At 46.7% G+C, this 17,448-nt stretch overlaps 1 protein-coding gene and 1 long non-coding RNA gene across 3 annotated transcripts in view; one reads left to right on the top strand and one right to left on the bottom strand.

The window, feature by feature from the left end:
* Window positions 1–41: 41 nt before the first annotated feature.
* LOC148683337 (uncharacterized) lies at window positions 42–17,077 on the top strand. The gene is made up of 2 exons (XR_015947194.1): window positions 42–267; window positions 16,428–17,077. It is a non-coding gene; the product is annotated as an uncharacterized LOC148683337 (long non-coding RNA).
* The window catches only part of CACNA1F (calcium voltage-gated channel subunit alpha1 F), a 63,334-nt gene continuing 52,377 nt past the window's right edge, over window positions 6,492–17,448 (bottom strand). For both annotated transcript variants that reach the window (XM_035140541.3, XM_088658430.1), the window contains exons 39-46: window positions 16,603–16,733; window positions 16,368–16,487; window positions 12,878–13,101; window positions 11,662–11,802; window positions 10,892–11,055; window positions 9,045–9,157; window positions 8,555–8,860; window positions 6,492–7,218 (exon numbers count right to left, since the gene is read on the bottom strand). In XM_035140541.3, coding sequence (XP_034996432.3) covers window positions 6,907–7,218; window positions 8,555–8,860; window positions 9,045–9,157; window positions 10,892–11,055; window positions 11,662–11,802; window positions 12,878–13,101; window positions 16,368–16,487; window positions 16,603–16,733 — 1,511 coding nt within the window. In that variant the 3' untranslated portion in view covers window positions 6,492–6,906. The remainder of the gene's footprint in view (window positions 7,219–8,554; window positions 8,861–9,044; window positions 9,158–10,891; window positions 11,056–11,661; window positions 11,803–12,877; window positions 13,102–16,367; window positions 16,488–16,602; window positions 16,734–17,448) is intronic.

The following is a 17,448-nucleotide window of genomic DNA, read 5'->3' as shown; positions in this document are numbered from 1 at the left end:
GCTGGGAGAGCCGGAGGCTGACGTCAAAGGGGCTGGCGTGTGAAGCTGAGCTGGAGCCATGTCCTTCGTGGGCAAAGGGAGAAGAGGGCCGTGGGAAATGGAGGTTGGCGGGGTGGAGGAGAGCTGGCCTGGCCCCCTTGCTTCTTTTTAAAGGGGTGTCTGTCTGTCTGTCGGGGCCCGTGTCCATAGGGAGCAGCAGGACCCTCGTTGTGCTTGAGGTATACCCATCAGCACAGTATGTAGAACGCAGCGGCGACCAAGAAGCAGGTCTGTGCCCCGAGACACTTACCGGTACAGTCCCAAGTGCGGCAATGGAGGGAAGGTCAACGGGGAAAGGTGCTCTGTTCGGTTCAGTTTCGCCTACTTAGGTTCACTTTCTCTGCAAAATGGGCTGGCGGCTTGTAAAAATTATAAAAAGTCAACTATGCTGTATCACACATTGTATTTGTTTTCTAGGTATTTTTGCTAGCGTGGAGGAATTTTGCAGGGTGTATGGAAATGCCATGCGTTCAGTCTGTTTGTGTAGGAAACTACAGGGCAACAATGACTGTTAGGCATTGGTTGCCTATTTTCCAACCATATCGTTCCCAGGATGGCACTGGGGTTACACAGGCCCCTTGATGCCATTTTGCTTCACTGATGTGAGCTGCACAATGGTCCACGATTTGCTAGACTAAAATATGGCAAGCCTAGAAGCTGCTTCACTTGTAACTTCCAGTCCTGTCCCAAAGGAGGGGAAAGCTGATACTCACTCTGAGGCTGCAATCCTAACTCCATTTACCTGGGAGTAACCCCCATTGTACAAAAGAGGGGAGAAGTGAAGACTAGAGACATGGTCAGACTTGCAGTGTGCAGTGGTGTGGCTGACCTTTTTGTTTGGTCAAGGGCCATGTTCCCTTGCAGGGAATCTGCCAGGAGCCACATGGTGCCTCCAGGGGGGTGAGGAAGCCAGCAGTGGGTGGAACAGGATAATCACATTTGAGACCCTTTCTGCTATCCGCTTCTCTCCCCCCCCACACACACACAATGGCCAGAGGGCTGACCTGGTTGCTTGTGTCTGCATGGGCATAACCAGGATTTCTGTTGGGAGGGGGGACATCTCAGATTGATTTTTATTGATTGGGGGGCAACTGCCCCCCTTGGATAGGCCTATGTGTGTCTGAGAGGGCATTTGAAATTGAGCTGAGGGAAGTGAATGAAATTAGACTGAGGTCTGCAGCTTGCCTGCTCCTGGAATAAGGGATAACCATTATAGAAGTCTCAATAGCAGCAGAACTCAGGGCCTAGCAATGCCATTCTGAATTAATAAATGTTATAGAAAATAATATCCAGATCATGAATATTCTTCCTACTCAAGGGAAGTATTATCTACATTAGCCCCACTTACCTTTGCTTTGCTCTTTCCAGGCCCAGGTCTGCACTTTAGCACTCTGTGTCCAAGCATTGTTTTTTGTTTCTGCCCTGAACTTTCTTCACAAAAGCCCACTCTTTAAAGCTGGATCAGAGCAAACATCAATTCAGGTTTTCTGCAGATTCCTGTTTGCTAAGATTTAGCTTTAAAGAGGGGTTTTCCAAGAGGAAAGCTCCAGATCAAAAGGGGGGGGGAGAGAACTCAGTTGTGGAGCTTTAAATCACAGACCATGCCTGGAAAGAGCAAAGGAAAGGTAAGTGTGGTAAGGTCATGGGGAAACAGGTATTTATGCACAAACTTGGTGACTCAGTCCCTGCTGAAAAGCTTCCTGAGATGTACTCCTACAGTTTATTCAAGTAAGATCCTATCAACACAGAATCTCCCTACCAGGTTCTCCTAAAAGAGTGCTTCTTCATTTATATTGGAAGCATAGCCATCTTGCTAATATATTTGTAATTTGCAACCAAGCAGACAAATTACTCAGGAGAAGATGCCATGGGTAGACAGAAGATGCCTTGGACCAGGAGATGTGCCCTCAAAACCAATTTTCAAAGCTCTCATCTCCTCAGGAGTAGAGAAGTCTGTGATGTCAGCATCTCTGTGTCCTAAAGAGGTCACATTCCTTTACAGACACCAAGGACTCCAAATCAGAGGCCATAGGAGAAACCTGGTTTCCCCAACAGCAATGGAGCCAGATGGCTCCAAAAATAGATTGGATCCACTTCATTCATTCCTCCAGCTCAGCTTTCCCCAACACCCTCCAGAGGTTGTTGGACTACAACTCCCATAAAACCCTGAGAACATGCTGTCTGGGGCTGATGGGAGTTGTAGACCAAAGCACCTGGAAGACACCAGGCTGAGGAGGCTGTTCTAGCTGCCTAGAGGGAGCGGCAATTCTACTTAAGGTAGAATTCAAAGCTTTCTTGTCTGACTTCCCCAGCAGATTCTATTTGGAGCTCTCCAGGGTGCTACCCGCTTTGCTTGTTAGCTTAGGTGGACCTTGCCCTCTACTTTGCCTGACTTTGCTAACCTGAACTTGCTCTGCTTTGCTTGAATGACATTGGAAATGGTTCTGGCCTCTTGTTTCACCTGATCCTGCACTTTGGAATCTGACCTCAGCTCTTGCCCTGCTAGAACCTGACCTCTACTTGACCAGACATTGTTATGCGATCCTGAACAGGCACCAGCCATGTGACCTTGTTTCTTTGGAGGCTGTGCCTAGCACACCCACCCACCACTTAGGATACAAACCTGATCCCTGCCTGGGACAGAACACCAAATTGGGAGGGGTGGCTAATACCCCAGAGGACAGGGTCACACTTCAAAATGACCTTAACAGATTAGACAACTGGGCCAAAGCAAACAAGATGAATTTTAACAGGGAGAAATGTAAAGTACTACACTTGGGCAAAAAAACAACAACGAAAGGCACAAATACAGGATGGGAGACACCAGGCTTGAGAGCAGTACATGTGAAAAGGATCTAGGAGTCTTGGTAGACCACAAACTTGACATGAGTCAGCGGTGTGATGCAGCAGCTAAAAAAGCCAATACAATTCTGGGCTGCATCAATAGGAGTATAGCATCTAGATCAAGGGAAGTAATAGTACCACTGTATTCTGCTCTGGTCAGACCTCACTTGGAGTACTGTGTCCAGTTCTGGGCACCACAGCTCAAGAAGGATACTGACAACCTGGAACGTGTCCAGAGGAGGGCAACCAAAATGGTCAAAGGCTTGGAAACAATGCCTTATGAGGAACGGCTTAGGGAGCTGGGTATGTTTAGCCTGGAGAAGAGAAGGTTAAGGGGTGATATGATAGTCATGTTCAAATATATAAAAGGATGCCATATAGAGGAGGGTGAAATGTTGTTTTCTGCTGCTTCAGAGAAGCGGACACGGAGCAATGGATTCAGGCTACAAGAAAGAAAATTCCACCTAAACATTAGGAAGAACTTCCTGACAGTAAGAGCTGTTCAACAGTGGAATTTGCTTCCAAGGAGTTTGGTGGAGTCTCCTTCTTTGGAGGTCTTTAAGCGGAGGCTTGACAGCCATCTGTCAGGAATGCTTTGATGGTGTTTCCTGCTTGGCAGGGGGTTGGACTGGATGGCCCTTGTGGTCTCTTCCAACTCTATGATTCTATGATCAGATTTTGAGAGAGCTGAAACAACCAATGAAGTGGAGAATTGGCTCTCTAAATTCTGGGATCTTTTGATCCATGAAGAAACTCTTATTGCCAAGTAAATGTTGCATCAGGACCAGCTGGAGAACATTATCTCAACATGGCTGCATTATCTCTTTTTGTGATGGTAACCCAGGGAACTGTAGGGTTGGAAGAGTACTCAGAAGTCATGTAATCCAGACACTTTGCCAACACAGGAAATCCACCACTGGAGCATACTTGATATGTAGCCCTCCAAAGCAGGAGCCTGTTGCATTGTTGAACACCTTGTACTGTCGGGCAAAGTTCCTTTTCTTGCCATTTGAAGTTGTTGGTGTGGGGCTTACATGCTGGAGCAAAAGAGAACAATTTGCTCCACCATCTATGTGGCAGCCTATAAGCCAGAGTGCTACTCTTCAGTCTGTATTTATGAATATACTTTGAGCAGTAATAATGGCTGTAACTTTATGAGGAGTGATAACAACAGAAAAAGAAATGAACTTATAAAGAGGAGAAACAGGATTTTGTGTCTTCATTATTTGTTCACTTTGAGGTCCACACTGAGGGCCTTCTGGCAGTTCCCTCCCTGCGAGAAGTGAGGTTACAGGGAACCAGGCAAAGGGCCTTCTCAGTAGTGGCGCCTGCCCTGTGGAACGCCATCCCATCAGATGTCAAGGAAATAACTACCTGACTTTTAGAAGACATCTGAAGGCAGCTCTGTTTAGGGAAGTTTTTAATGACTGATGTTTTAATGTATTTTTAATATTTTGCTGGAAGCCGCCCAGAGTGGCTGGGGAATAAATAAATAATAATAATAATAATTATTATTATTATTATTAATTTCCTATTTGTTTGCTTCCATTAGTTAACTTCATTGGGCGGGGGAGTCTATTTATTCAACACTAGCCTTTGTCAACCTGGCACCCTCCAGATGTTTTGGACTACAACTATCAGCTGTACAACTTGAGCAGAGGGATGTGGTTGCTCCAATCCGTGAGCATGGAGATGTGCCAGGGGAGCAGGGAGAAATGCATATTACAGGGAGCTCCTTTGGAGGAAGGGTAGGATAAAAAGAATAAATAATAGGAATACTGATGAATAAAGTGGCACAGCAAACCACTTCTGCCAGTCACTGTACAACACCTTCCATAATTCTGGTGACGTGAGCTTTTGGGGGTTTGTTCAACCACGCCTAAAGGAAGGCCAAAGTATCTTCTTTCTGTGTACAGTGGTACCTCAGGTTACAAATGCTTCAGGTTACAAACACTTCAGGTTACAAACTCCACTAACCCAGAAATAGTACCTCGGGTTAAGAACTTTGCTTCAGGATGAGTACAGAAATCGTGTGGCGGCAGCAGGAGGCCCCATTAGCTAAAGTGGTGCTTCAGATCAAGACCAGTTTCAGGTTAAGAGCGAACCTCTGGAATGAATTAAGTTCTTAACCAGAGGTACCACTGTATCAGAAAGAACTTCAAAGGGAAATAGGACTCAGCAGATAGCCTTTCCTTTCAGAGGCACCTGTACTATTACACAGATGCCCAATTTAGTCCATTGTGGAGCGATTAGTGCAGAGACAAAGGTGTCTTAGCCTCAGGCATTTCTAGGAAGAGTTATGCAAGTTTAATAAAACCCAGCGGGGTCCTATAGAGGCAGCAGCCAAGGCTGGCTATATACGAATATATGCGTTCAAAGTAATTCTTTGACTCTGGGAGTTTTGATGTCAGCAATCTCAGATTTCCAAGCAGTCTTGCATTGAGAAAAGTGGTCCTGCTTTGCATCTTCTGCCTTCTGGGTAGGATCTTATGCGTAAATATGGACTTACAAAAGTCACAGTGTAACTTACAAACCCACCTTTGTTATTATAGCTAGTCTCATTAAGACACTGCATGCAGTGGCCTAGTAATAGGGGGGCGGGGGCGTCGCCCCGGGCAGCAGGCTGGACGGGGCTGACCATCTCCGACCACCACTGCCGTGCGATGTGGCCATGGAGAAGCCCCGCCTGCCTCACTCCGCGGCTTGCTCGTGGGGTTTGCTGCATCGCATGCGTCCTGTGTGCGCATGCGCTGCGTGTTATGACGTGTGCATCGTGCATCGTGACGCCTCCTGGTGGGGTGCCTTCGGATTTGCCGCCCCGGGCAGCCAGGCGGCTAGCTATGCTGCTGATTGCACGAAACTGTCTGCACTGCATATGGAGCTGATGGGAGGATTGTTCCCTAGGAAAGCAGTTTAGCAAAAAACAAAAAACCACTGCTAAGGGGAATTGTGCAATTTCCTTGTGGGGACTGGTGGTGGTGGTTAGTCCCCTGAACATCTGTCTGTATTGGTAGGTGACTCATGAAAGGCATTCTGTCCAACCTTTAGCCATATAACTGAAAACCACTAATGTGTCCTGTTCAATTATCCATTCAGATGGATGGTGGGTGGTGGACCTGCCCTGTTCTCCATGTATGTGAGTACAAAACAAGGGCCAAGGGCCCCGTAAATTATACTGTATTAAATTTTGATCCCATTTATGAAACACCTTATTCTACCAAGAGTTGGTAGAGGTTAAAGAAAAGGAAAAGTGGGAAGCTCAGGGAGAAGAACACCTTACTTTTTCAATTGCCCCCCCTTTCTGTCCAGTATAAGAGGCAGCAGCTATGATTTATTATGTACATAGCTGGTAAGGAACATGACTGGCAACCACCATCAGTGCATGGACTTCTGTGGAAAGACACCATGGGATCAAATGACAGCAGCCACTGGTGACAAGGCCAGCTTCCATATTGGATATGATACTATGGCTGAACAATATGGGTATAAATAGGGGAGCAATCCTAAACATGTTGAGATGTCTCTCTTATCTTCCTTTTGGGTTGATGTGCATCACATAGTCTTCTAAGAATAAAATAATATATATATAAAGAGGCAGCAGCATCTTTGCATCTTTCATAGCATCTTTTTATTGCTTCTGATAGAAAAAGACATTGTCTATTCACCTTGGGAAGGGACCCCCCCCTTCAAAATCCACAGTCCTTGCTTAGAGGAAGAAATCCAGAGCTCCCTTTCTCTTTCTAGACCACTGGGAAGGAGTCAAAAGCCTGGAGAAGGGGCAGCAAAGAGCAGACTGCCTAAACCAGGAAAGTAGTAGGACAACGTTTCTAGTGGCTGTTTTTGTATCAGCCAATGGGAGGGCAGCATTTTGTCTCTCATCCTTTGGCCTCTCTTTTCCGCAGTCACTCCCACCATAGCACAGCTTGGGGCAAGCCTATGCCTTTAGACTACAAAGGTTGCAGAGTGCCAGGTATCTCGCTGCAGCAATTCTATTCCTGTGCCCCGCCAGGGGGCACTTCCAGGTCAATAAGAAGTGACGCAGGCCATCTCGTCACCCAAGTCCTCTTCCTCACGGGAGCGGAAGGGCTCCTCATCGCTGTAAACGGGACCTAGGTTCCCAGCTCCACTGTGCTCCCCGTCGCTGCTGTACAAGGCGTGAGCACCACTACCTCGGCCGCTGCTTTCGCTACCAGGGAGCTTGCGACTCAGCAGGTCTGTGGCAGCACTCTCCATCTCATCAATGGTCATGTGGCAGGCATCAGCAATCTCCCGCTTGGTGAAGGCCACAAACTTTGGGTCCCGTGCATAAAGGCCTAGACCCTCAGAGATGAGCACCTAGAAGAAGAAAGATGAAAGGGGTCTGCTCGTCAAAGTTATGCAGCACACCCTCGCCAACCAAGTCAGTAGCTCAGTTTGGACATCACACCAAATCATGGTTAAGTAAGCTTACCAATGTTGTCTAAATTGGTAAATTAGCTTTCAGTCAGTTGGCAAACTGGAAATAGATATCATGGTTTGAAGTGGCCTTGAAAACCATGGTTTGTGCTCACCGTGGCTTGGGATGACTCCTGAACTGACAAACCATAGTTATGGTTATCACGCTGGGTCAAGAGGCTGCTGCATCATGGAGGTGGGAGCACACTTATGAAACCAAATAAGCAACCATGGCCAGCCTGTTGTATATTTGGAAGTTCAAACCATGGTTTGGATTGTAAACTATGGAAAACACAATTCATGGCTTGGCATGCTGTCTTAATAGAGCCAGTGGGTTCCCCCTAGGTGAGGGGCCCAAAGAGCCAGTGGATTTCATAGGTGAAACTGTTGCTCATTTCCCCATCCTCCAACATTTAATATCACAAGCCAAACACTAGAATGGATATCAAATCCAGTAATTTGAGAATCACATACAGTATTTCTGCTAAAAGCAAATGCCTGATTTTAGCCTGCACAGTGTTGGGGATATGCTAAAAAAAACTTGTAAAGCTGTGTCTAGTACAGCCTTAGAAGGCAGCCAGGGAGTGAGGCACTGGCTCTTTCTCATTCTGCCATTGCTAGTAGAACCAGAATGAACTCTGCATAATAAGGATGCAGACCAGCTGATGTGCAGTTTTGGTTTTAGGCTGCAAAATCTGGCTTTATTTGGCAAGTAATTTGAAATAATTTTCAGTGCAGCACGCATACAACCCTCCTAGCAATAAAATTTCTTCTGCCCTAAGCAGCATACCAGAGGACTAAACCAGAGGAGCTTTCCATACTGGGGCTGCTGATATCCTTAAGGAAGAAAGGTTCAGAAGCTGGAGGGAAGGCACAACACACCCACCCACCCACATACAAGCAAACAAACACACACACATTGTATTTATGTGTAGTTGTAGGTACACTTGCATGAGGCTGAGTAACCAAGGGAAAATGAAAGGATTTAAATACATACCAGTGTTTCGCAAAGTTGGGTCCCCAGCTGTTGTTGCACTACATCACCCTGAGCTAGTAGGATCAGTGGTCAAGAATGATGGGAGTTGTAGTCCAACAACAGCTGGGGGCCCAAGATGGAGAAACACTGATTCACCCACACCCATCCCAATCAGGGTGACAAAAACTATTCTTGCAGGAGGGATGAGGGGGCAGTGGAAGAGCTGCATCCCAGAGACAGATAAGTACGCCTTGCACTCACCGCCTCCACCAGGCTGTCGGCGCTGCCAGGCTTGTCACTGTAGCTGTGCTTGAGTGGGCCGGGCACACGCAGCTGGCCGTAAGAGCGGTAGGGCAGCTCAGGCTCATTCATGTACCAGCGCGCTCGCGACATGGGTGGAAGGCTGTTGCTGTTCTTCTCCCAGCTGTGCCCGGGCAACCCATCCTCCTCCACCAGGATTAGTGGGGCATAGAGCAACCGGCCCCGTTTAGGTGGTGTGGCCCACGACTGTGAGGATGCTGTTGAAGAGTGGCTGCCACTGTGCCACGAGTCATAGCTGCCATAGCCCTGGTGCAGAGGAGGGAGAGAGCTGGTGAGATGGCCAGTGGATGGGATGGCCTTAACAGTAGAACTACATACCAAGTCTCTCTCTCTCTCTCTCTCTCTCTCTCTCTCTCTCTCTCTCTCTCTCTCTCTCTCACACACACACACACACACACACACACACACACACACACTGTGCAAGAATTACCTGTGCACGTGCTCGGCAGGGTGGCGCATTCTGGTGGTAGGTCCCTGGGATGGGGATGTCATCACAGCTGCCTTGACGCTGCAGGCACTGGATGCTGAAGGCTGGTTTGCGGCCTACCAAAAGCAGGGAGGTGGGGAAAGGAAGGCCAGAGAAGGTATAAGAGGCCACAAGTGTGGGGCGGCTGCATTTGGCTGAACCCATCGACCACCAAACTGTTTGTTAATATGATACATTTATATGTATCATGTGTAGATGTATTACACACCAGTATTTTCAGAGGGGCTCACAATATTTTTAAAAAAGTTTTTTTAAAAAAACAAACACCAAGAAACATAAACTCTCATCCCACAAAAACATACAAAATAAACTTAAAAAATTCCTTCCAGCAGCAATTTAGAGACCAGCTAAGTTTGTCATTGGTATGAGCTTTCATGTGCATGCACACTTCTTCAGATACACTGAAACAGAAGTCACCAGACGCTTATATATAGTGAGGGTGGGGAGGGGTATTACTCAGAAGGGTGGTGGGAATGGGTGTTAACGACTGTATACAGAATAAAGGACAGCAAAGCAAACAAAAAACACAGCAGAGATAATAACTCTATAGTGGTTTAAAAGGCCTGTTGCTTGTTTGTACATCTGGGGAAAACGTCTTCTTGTTGGAGGGAGGTAGTGTGAGTTGGGGGGGCGGGGGGGGTAGTCCGTATTGCTGAATCTCTTCCAATTCCTGGATCTAGCAAGGAATAGCAAGACTAGGTTCTTTGTAATGGCCACCTAAGTATGGGTCATTAAGAAAGGAAGCTGCTCTGTGCCAGAGGGCCCCCCCCTCCCTGCTCCCTCACCTGTCTGGTAGTGGTAGTGAGAAGGGAAAAGATTTGTGAGATCTGGCTAGAAGAAGCCAGAAGCCAGAGAGGGACAGACATGCTTGGCTTCTGTTTGCATCCAAGGCTGTGGCTGTGAGAGAAGCCAGACTTCTGGGGTGTATGATGTGAGTCCCTCCATCGCAGGCTCAGGTCATAGATGCGTAAAAAAACCATATATTTCTACTGCCCCTCATTCCAAATAAATCGAACCCTGGGTAAGTGCTGAGAACCCCTGAAATTTCACACTGCTTGGAGATTGGGGTGTCATGCAACACACACACACTCTCTCCATATATACAGTGGTACCTCGGAAGTCAAATGGAATCCGTTTGACCTCCAAAGCATTCGGAAACCAAGGTGCGGCTTCCAAGGCAGGAAGCTCCTGCAGCCAATCGGAAGCTGAGGAAGCCCCATCGGACATTCGGCTTCCAAAGAACGTTCCAAACCAGAACATTCACTTTGCGGTTTGCGGCATTTGGGAGTCAAAATGGATGAGTACCAAGGCAAACCCTGCAGCACCCTGAGGAACCATTAGTGAGCATTGGTCAGTCAACCAGCTACAAATTCAGCTAACAGTTACTTGCGCCGCCTACATTTTACCAGCTTCCTTGCAATAATATAATGGGGGACTTTTTCAAAAGTCTTACTGATCCATATACTCTATGTCCACAGCATTCCCCTGGTCCATCAAGCATGTAACTTGTTTAAAAGCATGTTTAAATGCTCCTCTCATGAAGAAAACTCCCTGCTAGCTTTCTATCTGCAAGAAGCTACCCACCCACTCCCAGGAGAACTTTGAACCAAAGTCTGAACTAAAGACTGAAGAAGTGCTGTCTATGAAAAGCTTTTCTCCTTGACTCTGCAGCATATATTTAAAAAGGGGGTGTATTTATGACCCATGGGAGCCATACAATCCAGCCCTCAAACATTTACTCACTCCCAGAGTCACTTGCCCAGGTAACCAAAGTCCCTTGTCATCCTGACCTGTGGGTGTGGGAGGCAGGAGGCGCCTGCGCTTGGGTTGCCTCCCGTCCAGCATGCCATTAACCATCCCATTGTTGATGCGCCGGGAGGGGAGGGGCAAAGAGCCGCCATAGCCGTTGTCCCAACGACGACGATGGGGCTGAGGAGTGTGAAGACAGGCCTGCCTGCATAGGGGAGAAAGCACACAAATCCGTCAATGACAGAACAGCCTTCATTCCTACTGGCCCTGGAACCCTTGTTCTTTGCAGCCTCAACGTTGAGTGAGCATGCCGGCCCCAAGGAAACAAAGGCCTGGAAGGGATCTGAAAAGGCCATCAAATCCAACCCCCTGCCAGTTCAGGAAATCCGCTATGACAGGTGGTCAACAAAACCTCAAATTCACCACTACCACCCGAGGCACTCTGTTCCACTCTCAGTTTGCACCGTGAGGAATTTATTCCTGGGGTCGAGATTTGCCACAATCACTTACTGCCCACATACTGTGGCCCTTCAGCAATGAGGGCCCTATATATCATAAATACACCAATGTCTATGCTGTCCCTCAGTGGCCACTGGGTCTGGATGCCCCTTCATGCAGTTCCGTTCCACGGATGGAGGAAATTATGTGATTCTTTACTATTTGACTTCTGCATGAAGGAGCATGATTGCACATTATTCCTCCACCGAGATATTAACTGGAACAATGTGGAACTGGAGTACAGGGAAGCAGTCATTTTGTTATGGCAACTTGCAAAGAAGGCCACGTCCATTTCTCAGGACCTGACTCTTACCTGTCCCGGGAGGCCAGGCTCTCAGAGTCCTCTTCCCGGCTATAGTATCCCTGCTCAACTGAGGTGTCCTCCCTGTAGTCTTCGGTGTGTGTGGCTTCTTCATGCACTGTAGGTGGGATGCCACCGCCATCAGAGCTCCGCCTAAAGAGGTACAGAGGGCTGTAAGGAGGTGTGGGGAAGTAAGAGGGGATTTTATGCATATGTGGTGGAGATGTCGGATGATTAAAGAATTTTGGAATGCAGTATATGAAGAATTGAAAAAAAAATTAGGCTAAACTTTCAAAAAAAGCCAGAAGCTTTTTTGTTGGGAATTCTGAACAAGGATATACCGGTTAAGTATAAGGAGATTTTTTTATATGCCTCAGCAGCCGCCCGGCTGTTAATTGCGGGCAGGTGGAAAGGGGACACTGTCCCAACCATTAATGAGTGGCAAAATAAATTGTCAGATATGGTAAATTTGGCCCAACTAACAGACAATCTAAGGGGAACCACCAAACAGTCGTTTGCACAAAAATGTTTAGGAGATATATACAAGAGAAAAATAATTATAACGTATTATCCATGGCAGCCATAGAATGACCGGCCTTGTATTAGAGAGTATAAGAGTTATGGGTATGATTGGATTCATTGTGGTACAAAAGAAATTATAAGAAGATGAAGAGGAAAGTATGTACTTTGCAAAAAAAGATGAGAAGCACTACGGGAGGCGATGGGAAGTCAACATCACAATAATAGTATAAATGATTTTGTTATCTTTGTGTTTGAAGATTAATTATCAGTTGAGTTAAGTTTTTTGGATTTATTGTAATATTTGTCTTAAAAATTTGGTATGTTTGTTTTTGGACTAAACTTCAATAAAAATTTTAAAACGCAAAAAAAAAGTAAGGAACTCTGGAATCGTGGAGGAACAGAGTGCGGAGGGAGTGGACCACCCCCGGCACCATTATTCCGGCAGGGTGCCATTGCGGCGCCCCCCAACACACGCCCCCCCAGCCCCCACAGCAGTCTGCCACATCCCCAGAACGCGTACCACACCCTCACAGGCGGCGTGTCACGCCCCCGGGGTGCACGTCACGCCCCCAGAGGGAGCACCAGCCAGCCACGCCACACCACACCACGCCTGCTCTCCGCTCCTGGTAGCGGAGCATGCCTCCCCACTCAGCCACACCTCACCCTTCCTTCCCCTGCAAGCCCAGGACCTCATCCCAGCCAGCACCTGCTCAACCTGCGCCGGGTGGGGATGTTGGGCAGTTCAGCAGGTTCATCTTTGCCCCCAACATTCTCCTCATAGTGGGTTGGTCCATTAGTCATATGGGAGAGGCTGACGCTTGAGGGGTGCCGGGAGCCCACAAGGCCATTCATCAGAGTCTTGTTCTCCCCGTCTGGAGAAGCAGCCGAGACGTGGTGGTCAGGCGCACTGCCATATAACGCCTCAGAGCTCTGTGGGAAGAGAGAAGCCTGGGCATGTCATAAAAACCAACAGTGCTTCTGAATAGTCCATTGCTGCCCTCAGATCACTTCACACATTACAGAAGCACTGAAAGTCTGCAGCACAAAATCTGGCTGCTTATTTCAAATATGAATGTGTGAACTTTGATCTCCTTCATCTCTCGAGCTCCTGACCACTTATGCATATTCTTTCTTCCTCAAATTTGCATCCTGCCAGTTCTTCCCTCCTGAGGCTCCTCTGCCCTCCCATGTTCTCCCCTTCACGACTCTGCCTGGACCATCCTTACTTGCAGTTCTAATATGAAGTTGAACTGGCTTTTCTTTATGACTTCCAGTGCAAATCTCCACCCCTGATATAGGGATGCCAGAGAGATGCCATGCTGAGAACAAGGCTAATGTTCTCTGGCTACCCCAGCCAGAGGCAACTTCCTATTTATAATGGGAATTTGGGCTTTGAGCAACCCTAGTATTTTCCTACCTCTGTGCCTTTCCAGACATCTTTTTTTATTGAGCATTCATCATGATTTGTTCTCATAATGCTATTGCTGCAATTATACGCAACCATGCTTTCAATACCATTGCACCTGCGGAAGTGCTGGGGCGGTCACAGGTTTCTGCCGACACAAAAGTGCCTGAGCTTCTGTAGTCGGTCTTGACAAGCCATGAGCACTTTATGACTTTGCAGAAAGAATTCTTATTTCCTTCCTCCGAATCTCTCACAACCTTTGTAATTTCTTCTCTTCTGAAATTTGGAACAACATATTGTACACACATCTGCTCTCTCAGCGATTCAGTTGCAGCCTTTTCCAATTTGAGAACAGAACAAAGGGCATGGAAAAGCAGCGGAGAACTGGTTAGTGGAAACATTTCCAATTTGGCATTCCATACTAAGCTCTCTGGGAAGGTAGCTGAAAGAAGGTAGCTCTCCATCACTTTTTACATAAAACGATTCTGTAAATTATTTTAAAATAATTCAAATATCAAGGAGAGACAAGAGGGCCTTCTTAAACGAGCAATGCAAAGAAATCGAGGAAAACAACAGAATGGGAAAAACCAGAGATCTGTTCAAGAAAATTGGAGATATGAAAGGAACATTTCGTACAAAGATTACCATAATAAAGGATAAAAGTGGAAAGGGCCTAACAGAACCAGAAGACATCAAGAAGAGGTGGATAGAATATACAGAGGAATTATACCAGAAAGATATGGAGGTCTCGTACACCCCAGGTAGTGTGGTTGCTGACCTTGAGCCAGACATCCTGGAGAGTGAAGTCAAATGGGCCTTAGAAAGCACTGCTAATAACAAGGCCAGTGGAAGTGATGATATTCCAGCTGAACTATTTAAAATTTTAAAAGATGATGCTATTAAGGTGCTACACTCAATATGCCAGAAAGCTTGGAAAACTCTGCAGTGGTGAGAGGATTGAAGAGGATCAGTCTACATCCCAATCCCAAGAATGGCAGTGCCAAAGAATGCTCCAACTACCGCACAATTGCGCTCATTTCACACGCTAGTAAGGTTATGCTTAAAATTCTACAAGGCAGTATGTGGACCAAGAACTCCCAGAAGTGCAAGCTGGATTTCGAAGGGGCAAAGTGCGTCTTATGGAGCGAATGTGTGGTCCCTAGAGCCGAATTGCCCAGGGGCTAAAGGCAGATGGTGCTTTTAAAAGAAAAAAAAGAGCAAAAGGCTAACAAGAAGGAATGAGCCCTTTGAAAGGAACCCGCTCAGCAGCTGATTGCAAGAGATTGGGGAGGGAGATAAGAGAGCTAGCTCCCTTCTCGGCCCCTCCCAGCCCCTTGCCCAGGCCTCAATTGTTGTCTGCAGAGGGAGACATGCGACTGGCTGATTAGATTATCTTTCTGGAAACTGTAGAAATGGGTCCCTTTCCCAGAGAAGTTGCAGAATTGTGAGTTGAACCCCATAAAAACAGGATTTTTCCCTTTGCAAGGAAACTCAGCAACTTTGAGCTATTCCTTAAAAATGGCGCTTTCCCCATTTGCAAAAAAAGCTGCACAACTTTGAGCTGATCCTAAAAAAATATGGAGCTTTCCCCCTTCGCAAAAGAAGCTTCCTCAAATATTTAATTTGGGGGGGGGGAAAGGAACCTAGGCCTCTAGGAGTTGGCTGCTATGCCTAGGGCAATTCAAGAAAGCAAAATATTTTTCCCCCTTGTTTTCCTCCTCTAAAAACTAGGTGTGTCCTATGGTCAGGTGTGTCCTATGGAGCGAAAAATACGGTAAAACCAAGAGGAAATAAGAGACTATGCTGTGCCTTGAGTTAAAGCAGCCAGCCCCAGCCATTAGGATCTAATAAACAAGAGTGATGGGGGATGCATTCCATCAATGTCTGGAAGGCCGTGGATTTCTCACATTGTCTAGGATTTGTCTAACTTCATCTACCTCTTCTATAGATTTCCTGGCAACTGGCAAGGAGGCCCCTGGTGGTTATTTCTCCACTGCCTTCCTCACTGAGCTGCTCCATGTGCTCCACCTCTAGAAAACTATTTCCCAACCTGAAGTTTGATAACTACTACTGTGAACGTGGAATGAAATGTCCCTTCTGAACTCCAGTGGACAATGTTTTTGGCCCTATGGTAACCTTCCTCTTTGGTGATCACTCATAGCCAAGTAAGATAGTCTTCCATGAAAATGGTCTTAACAGTGAGTCTGTAAGTGGAGGCCAATTCTGGATCCACACGTCCTTCCACAGTGGAGACATAGGTTTCCAGGCAGGAGTTGATCACGGTGAGGGTTTGCCAAGTGTGCCTTCCTCTTAGCTCATTTCTCCTTTTCGCCCTAAGTTCATGCTTCTTCAAATTCCATGACACCTTTGGTAAAGTCTGTTCTCCAATTGGAGTGCTTGCAGGCCAGTCTTTCCCAGTTATCAGTTATCCCTATGGTAGTAGTCCATGATAATCAATACTCTGTCTGCTTTTCTCCCCTGCTCAATTAGCAGGCAAAGAGGAGGCATCACTGAGGTGATGAACCTATATTTGGGCTGTACCATGGGAGCAGCCATGATTGAATTCTGCTCTGTTAAAAAGAGAAATCCCAACAGGTAGAAAACTAGTATGTCCAGAAAGAAGAATTCTACTTTCGCATTCTTCCTAACATGTGTTTTCTACAGGTAGGTATAGGGAATGTTTTGATATGGAGCAGCATTCAGTTATATGATTCTACCATATGTTCAGTCCAAAGTGGTGCACTCTAGATGTAGGTTAACTCACTCAGAGAAAACTAGACCAAAGGCTCACCTTATAGGTCACAGTTTCCTCCTCACACACAGTTTCCTCAGCTTCCTCCTCTTCTTCCAGGTCACAGGACATGGCCCGGCGGATCTCAGGCCCCAGATCCTGTAAACTTTTCAACCCAGCCTGAATGGGAAAGAAGACCAAAGCAGCAGGATCAGCCAGCCTTGTATCCATGTTCCAGTCTCTGTTCTTTAGTTTAGACCAGCTAAGAGGCCCACAGCAAAACAAGGATACTCACCTGCAAGGCAGTAGAGTTGCTTGGGGACCCATCTGGACCAAGCATTCCTTTCTCCTTCCGCTTACGGAATTTACGGAAGTAATCCTGGATCAGGAATGTGGCATAGAACTTTCCAACAGTGACCTCCTCCTCTGCCAAGGGAAGATGTTAAGTGCACTCTTGTTAGGAATCTATGGCCCGTTTTTGGAACATCTGTATTTCTCAAAAGCTCCATGGAATAGGTGGGCTGGTTTTTAAAGGTCACAGTGTCCTACGGCATCTTAAAGTGTACAACCTTAATTTATGGTGGCAATCTTGAAGGTGCCACAGGAGCCTCTGCTTTCTTTCCTCTGTAACAGATTAACATGGCTGTTCTGCAGATCTGAAGGTCTATTTTTCCCAAATATGACCTCCATCTTGCACCAAATACAATAAGACTTTATGTTCCCCCAGAGTGGCTGGGTATAAATAAATTATTATTATTTTTATTGCAAAATTCTTCATACTGTATATGCAAGATCCTTCATAAATAGGGCTGGCAATGGGCAAGGCTGGCAACTGCTCCAAGGTCCATGGTTGTTGAAAGGGCCCATCAAGCCAACACAGCCTCTGAATTCCCCATTTCTTGTGACACTCTGGAGGCATGTGGAGAGGACACGTTAAAGCATGATGTGGTTTTGCCAGGTGCCTGCTGTAGATCCCTCACTTGGTGCTCTGCAAACACTCAATACTCCCCAGGATGCTTGCCAAGCTACAATGCTCTCCCAGTCCCCTGGGTCCACTGAACTCCTTGTGTCATTGCTGCCGGAATCCCTAGTATCACTGCAGAATCATGTCTTCCAAGCTTCCTTTCTTTATCCTTTGTTG

The sequence above is a fragment of the Zootoca vivipara genome, chromosome 15, assembly GCF_965207765.1.
Source record: "Zootoca vivipara chromosome 15, rZooViv2.hap1.1, whole genome shotgun sequence".
Classification (NCBI taxonomy): domain Eukaryota; kingdom Metazoa; phylum Chordata; class Lepidosauria; order Squamata; family Lacertidae; genus Zootoca; species Zootoca vivipara.
The sequence above is the reverse complement of the archived record's forward strand: the minus strand, read 5'-3'. Positions and strand labels throughout refer to the sequence as shown.